Source organism: Brachionichthys hirsutus, chromosome 8 (genome assembly GCF_040956055.1).
Source record: "Brachionichthys hirsutus isolate HB-005 chromosome 8, CSIRO-AGI_Bhir_v1, whole genome shotgun sequence".
NCBI classification, from domain to species: domain Eukaryota; kingdom Metazoa; phylum Chordata; class Actinopteri; order Lophiiformes; family Brachionichthyidae; genus Brachionichthys; species Brachionichthys hirsutus.
Genome location: NC_090904.1, coordinates 14,821,999 through 14,828,657, shown reverse-complemented (window position 1 = coordinate 14,828,657; position 6,659 = coordinate 14,821,999). Strand labels below are relative to the sequence as shown.

General features: G+C 46.0%; 1 protein-coding gene across 1 annotated transcript in view; it reads left to right on the top strand.

Moving 5' to 3' along the window:
* Positions 1–318: 318 nt before the first annotated feature.
* plxna1b (plexin A1b) overlaps positions 319–6,659 on the top strand; it is a 119,147-nt gene continuing 112,806 nt past the window's right edge. Inside the window, exon 1 of the mRNA XM_068742625.1 lies at positions 319–1,494. Coding sequence (XP_068598726.1) covers positions 319–1,494 — 1,176 coding nt within the window. The remainder of the gene's footprint in view (positions 1,495–6,659) is intronic.

Sequence of the window (6,659 nt, the reverse complement as noted above, 5' to 3'; positions counted from 1 at the left end):
TGCACTATTTGAGCCTTTTAGGCCTCTTGGCCTTCTTCACGCATAATTAATATCAAATGTTTCTTGGTCGCTGACAATGTTTTTTTGTCTACCTTCCAGGGCTCCCATCTTCTCCATGGTGTTCCTGAAGACAGCTTGCAGCGCTGGGACCATCGCAGCCAATCAATAGGAGTTTTGCTTTTTCTTGTTTTACCTTCGACAGAAGATAAGAACCAAAGGAAATTCTGACCTCGGACTTTGTACCAGAGATTTTACCATTCATCCTTCTCCTCTCTTCTCCTTCCCCGCCCTCAAAGACTTGCCTTCAGACAGCCCAGAATGTGTCCCCTAGCGTGCTCAACCCCCGGCCAGGGGAGCTTTTTTCTTCTCTTGGGGATTTTGCTTTTTATGAGCTCGTCCTTCTCTGAGGGCCAGCCCCCACTCTTCAAAAAGTTTGCCCCTGCAGAGTGGGGATTAACGCATTTGGCCATCCACAACAAAACTGGTGAAGTCTATGTGGGAGCTGTCAACTGGATTTTTAAGCTGTCTAGCAACCTTACCAAACTGCGAAGCCACATGACTGGTCCGGTGGTGGACAACGAGAAGTGCTACCCTCCACCAAGTGTACAATCATGCCCCCATGACCTGTCCCAAACCCCCAATGTGAACAAGCTCCTTCTCTTAGATGAGGCACGGAACCGCCTCATTGCCTGTGGCAGCACTTCGCAGGGTATCTGCCAGTTCCTGCGTTTGGATGACCTCTTTAAACTTGGCGAGCCCCACCACCGCAAGGAGCACTACCTCTCCAGTGTGGCAGAGTCAGGCACCATGTCTGGAGTCATCATCAGCTCCCCTCATAGTCTGACCAGCAAGCTATTTATTGGAACTCCCATCGATGGCAAGTCTGAGTACTTCCCTACATTGTCCAGCCGCAAGCTCATGGAGAATGAAGAAAATGCCGACATGTTCAGCTTTGTGTACCAGGATGAATTTGTCTCCTCTCAGCTGAAGATCCCCTCAGACACATTGTCTAAGTTCCCTTCTTTTGACATCTATTACGTTTACAGTTTCAGCAGTGAACAGTTCGTCTACTATCTGACAATGCAGCTGGATACTCAGTTGACATCACCTGATGCCAGTGGAGAGCAATTCTTCACCTCCAAAATTGTCCGCCTTTGTGTGGATGACCCAAAGTTTTACTCCTATGTCGAGTTCCCCATCGGCTGCACTAAAGATGGGGTAGAGTACCGCCTGGTGCAGGATGCCTTCTTGGCTCGGCCAGGCAGGCAACTGGCCAACTCCCTGGGGATCTCTGAAAATGAAGACATCCTCTTCACGGTCTTCTCTCAGGGTCAGAAAAATCGGGCCAAACCACCCAAAGAGTCAGCACTATGCCTGTTCACCCTGAGGAGGATAAAGGAGAAGATCAAAGAAAGAATTCAGTCCTGCTACAAGGGCGATGGGAAACTCTCTCTACCCTGGCTGCTCAACAAAGAGCTGGCCTGCATCAACTCGGTAAGCCCAATTCTGTTCTTTGTGACTGTGCGAACCCTTCACAGCCCTTTTCCTAAGAACGAATCAGTTTACTCCTCTTTCAAGACACGCGTGTTTTATGCTGCTGACACTAATACGGATTAATTCCCTTTGCCCTTTAAGGACCAGACGTTAATTTTGGGAGTCATGCTGGTCTCATGGATGCAGTCATTTCTTAAGAGCATTAACAAAAATACTTGAGAAGCATACATGCATGGACACACATGCAGCACTCATTCAGATATCAAAAGCTAGTCTTTGTGAATCTAAACAGTTTGAAAACTCAATTTACTGTACTTTTGTTTTGCATGCTAATTGAATGCTGACCAACTCGTGCTACATTCAGTCGTACAGCTCACCACTACCGATATGCAATGATTATTAACAAATTGAAGGGTGAAAACTCTTCTGTCTTCGCCTTGCTCTTTATTCTTTCCATTTTCCTTCTCTGCATAAGCGGCAGACATTATTAGCACAGTCTTCTGGAGTTGTGAGATGTCACTGAGGGGGTAGCACTATTCGTGCACATAATCTAATCATGTGCTGTGCTGCAATATGTGATTCTGGAAGGGAGTGTTCAATTACAATTACAAAAGGTCCAAGTCAACATTACTCCTTCAGTATATGTGGGCTTATGCGTTTGGTCAGCCTGAAGAAATCACTTCTGCTCAAAATATTTGTTAAATAAAAACATGTTTCCGACATTAAAACTCTTCTCTAAGTTTGCATTATAAATAAAGGCTTTTCAGTCCATAAAAACAAAACATCCTCAAGGGAGAATTAAATAAAATTCTCCTTCAGGCCAAATTCACTTGAAGGTACTGAAAAATGTGTGCAGTCAACTTACAGATGCACTAAAGTGTGATGTAATGCCAACCAAGACGGCCATAACATCCGGACTAATGACTATTCTGTTGTGTGCAGTCCTTTCTAATTGCCCAAAGTCTTTGCTCAACCTTTTAATCATCATCAGCAGAAGTAAAGCTTTTGAAGTCGCCTTGGCGTATGTTAGGAGTTCTTGAAGTTGACGCTGAGGATGCTCTGCAAAAACAAAATGTCATCTCTGGATATGAAACTTCTCAAAGAAGCGAGCACAGCATGGTCTGATGGTCAATGTAGACATATTAGAAGAAATCCGTCACGTTTGCTCCTTTTTCCACTCCTATCATTTAGGGAGCGCCATCAGGGCCGATTCCTCTCAAGGATGGCGTGTCTTTTATGGCCAGATAGTTCTTCCCCTCTGTTGTGTCCTACGTTCTGGGACACATAGGATGTGTTCACAGAAATCTGTCCTCACAGATGGGTTAGATCTGATGTACGCCAACAGCTGGGCATCAGCAATCGGTAGATTCGTGGACCGTCGGTTAGATCTGAATGAGGGATACGTATTTTAGTTTTTTCTCACTTTATATGTTGTTCCTTTCCATCTAAAAGTGTTTTTGGCATTGTCCACGCACTACTTTACGATTTCTACAACTATAAAGTGCTTTTTATGTTTTCCTTAAATACTCTGCGCTCTCAGTGAGCACTCGTCTGCTCATCGTTGTGCCACGAGGGAGCGAGAAAGGGCTCATGCAGATGCTTCAGGCTGGCTTTTGATGTTTAAATGTTTTTTGCGCATCCTGTTGGCTCGTAACTTTCTCAAAGCGTCCATGTCTAGCTTCATAATGGCGAGGCTCATAGTGCTCATAAAGCCCGTTTCGCAGCAATCAATGCATTTATTTTTTTATTTTTCCGCCATCAGGTTTTCTCATTTTTGATATCGCCATCTTTCATACATGTTATGTTGCTAGGAGCTACTAGTGGGAGTGCAGAGGTTGCATTGGTGAGCAAAATCTGTTTAGTATTTAAGTATTTAAAATATTTTTTGGGGCAGAAGCCTCATAGTTGGTCCGATAATTGTTGACCCCCATTCTAGGACAGCATGAGCTGGCCTGGCTTTGACATTCTGGACACCTTAAAGCACACAAACTAGCTGCCTCTACTTTCCTCTATAATTTCCCTGACCTGCATTCCTCACTTCCTTCTGTCTGCCTTTGCTCACCCACGTTCCTCAGACTGCACCTGCCTGAATCCTCTGATGCATGTAATAGTGCTCAACACGCCTCACAATTAGTTGATCACCTGTCTCCGTGAACTCGCCTTCCATCCTTCGCGCTCTTAAAATTCACCCATCCATTCTCTCCATCAAGACCTATTTAAAGCGCTCTATTTAAGCACCACTTTAACTGGCAGGTGTCTTCACTATGCACGTGCACACACACACACACACCATTCAGACTGGCTGCATCTAATGGAGTGGAGTTCAAAAGCCAGGTAGAATTCTGCATTGTGGTGATAAATGCTAACCTGGTCAGCATTTAGCAAAAGAAGAGCGGAGTGTAATTGTATAACGTGTGTTGAAGTCCAAAAAGAAAACCCACATTAGCTTGCATTTTATCTCGCACCGCTTCAACAACACAGCATTTATTTCTTCTGTCATTAAGGATGGTTTTCATTTATGGGGCACAAGCCAGAGAGTTAAAACTGTCACCGGTGATGATGTAATCCCTCAGAAATAAGCTGATAGGCTGACCCCGTGACAGCAGCAGGGCTGGATGGGTCGGCCTCGGGTTAATGATGTCTGCCTCTTTGTCCCTTAGCGGCGACCCAGTGTCAGCCGCCCAGCACTGACCTTAACCTGAGTCAGTGATCCAAAGGAGTTCCATGTGACATCCGTTTTCATCGAGGAAACCGATGCAGTATAATTATATATACCAGTACATAAAATGCTCTGGGGACTCAGATCAGAGCCTGAAATGGCTGATCTCAACCCTTAACTGACGTATCTGAAAGCTGCATGTAGCTGCATCTCTGTGTATTCTAACATGAATGTCAATATGATATGTTTGACGTTTCTGCAACTTGATACAAAAGGAAAACACAAAATAAAATGTTTTTAATTCATTTTGAGTGGTTATGCATCCTTGGGTTGCACCAACCAGCGAACCGAACCAGTGTTCCTCTTGAGCAAAGACCAAACTCGCTGGAAACCACTTCCATGTCTTCATTCCTCCAACTGAAAGCATTTAAACTGCTGATGTCCTCGAAGGCTCGCCATCATTGAAGGCGGGTGTTCGACTCGCAACCCCACCCTAAGTTCCGCAGCCACTCCAGCCTCACACAATTACATGTGACTGTGGGAACGGCTGTGTGATGTGGGGGGGGGGGGGGTTGACCATGAATACGTTTAGGTTGACCCTGTACCAGAGTGGTGGACAGCTGTTGGCCACGCAGCCATGATGGATGACTGCGGCCACTGTCAGCGCCATGTGTGCAGTTCATATTGGTGCAGGGTCAGGATCTCTAGCCTCCGGTCATCGTTAGGATGATAGGTTTATGGCTGCAGTGAGACGGGAGGCTGGTTTCCTGCAAACACAAATGTTTGAGCACATTAAAGCATGCAAACACACACACACACGCCCTTCATCACCACTGCCTTCGCTATATTTGTCGTGTGTGTGTGCTCATGTTTGTGTCTCTGAGCTTTATTAGTGAACCTCTGACCTTCTCCTCAGTCTGAGTGGATCAATACAAACCTTTTCCACAGAAAGAGGGAGACGGGGAGAAATGGAGATTAATTGAAACTACAGGTAAGATAAAGAAAATGAGGTGAGAGAGGAGGAAAACTGGGTGAGCATGACAAGAGGACTAAGAGGAAGTAAACGAGAGACAGCAGGGCAAACCAGATACGGACAATGAAGAAGAAAGAGGTGCCGGACGTGGGTGTGTTTAAATAGACGGGTGTGTAAGGGAGTCAGAGAGGGGGGGGCGAAAGAACTGGATACCAGAGCAACGGACAGGAGAAAGCAAAGGGATCTTAAGGATCATGCTTAGGAGGCGAGGAGGAGGCTTGACGCAAGGAATGTCGGTGATGTAAGGAAGAGTGACGGCAGGGGTGACGCTAATGAGAGCAAGATGCAGTAAGAGAAAACCACTTGTCACGAAGAATAGAGAAACCAAAAAAACATCGCTGAAGAAAAAGAGGACTGAGCCTTTCTCTGCCCGGGCGGAGAGACGAGAAGGGCGAGAGGAAGAGCGATAGACACAGAGAGCTTTTCACCGCCTCTGCCAAAAACAGCAGGGGGGGGGGGGGAGGGAGGAGGAGATTGAATGGTGGCTGTTCCACAAATAATATTGTGTCCGTCAACTGGTCATTGCGCTGTCCTCTGCAGCAGCATGCCTCTGTAAAGCCTGCTGTGTGTGTGTGTGTGCGTGTGTGTGACAGGGTGTGCATGTTTGCGTGTTTCTACAATACCCTTGAATTTAAGGAGGTTCTCTCCTTTTTCCACAGTAAAGGGTGTTTTCCAGCTGTGTTTTTTCCTCCACAGTCAGAAGTAGTCAGAAGTATTTTTCAGGCTATTTAGGACTATTTAGTCCTAAACGGTGATGTCGTTTAGCACCGGGGCTGTCGTGGGACGCACTGTGATGTTGGATTCACCGCTTTAGCTCGCTCCAACGCTAACATACGCTGTGCTAGACATATCCTGTGACACTGTTCAATTCTGGATCGATTATTGATGATGGAGACCGAACCATTTCCAGTGTTAACCCAGATTGTTCTGTGCTGTGAAGACGACACTTTGTGCCATGCGGATCAGAGAAGCAAAAATCAATGACCATTGGGTAAAGAGATTCGGTTCTAATCTGGCCCAAACCTCCCTTAACAAGTGTACAGAAGTTAATTCTAACTAGTCTAGTTTAGGAAGTAGATTTATTGTTTTTAGGACAGAACACCTTCACTTCGCTGTGCCGACGCTCCTCCTCGGGAGGCGCCATCCAACCTGCCGGGCTGCTTTCTTTCCAGCTCCAGATGGATGGTGACGTTTTGAACTTTGCCACAAACCGATGCATCAATCAGTCAAACAATCAGTTGGAGCATTTCGAGTATTGAGGTTTTTTTGATGCTGCGTGGGCCAGCTGTCACATCGGCACCAGTGTCAAAGGAGAGAACCTGAAATCGATACTGAAGCGCTTGTATTTCAGAAGTACTTTTATTTTTAGTGCTAATGGTTCCTGCTGTGGTATTTCTTTTAAACTCAGACGAAGCTGAATCCATCCATCCGTTCTCTCCCACTTGGCGTTGGTGGAGCCTATCCCAGCTTGCA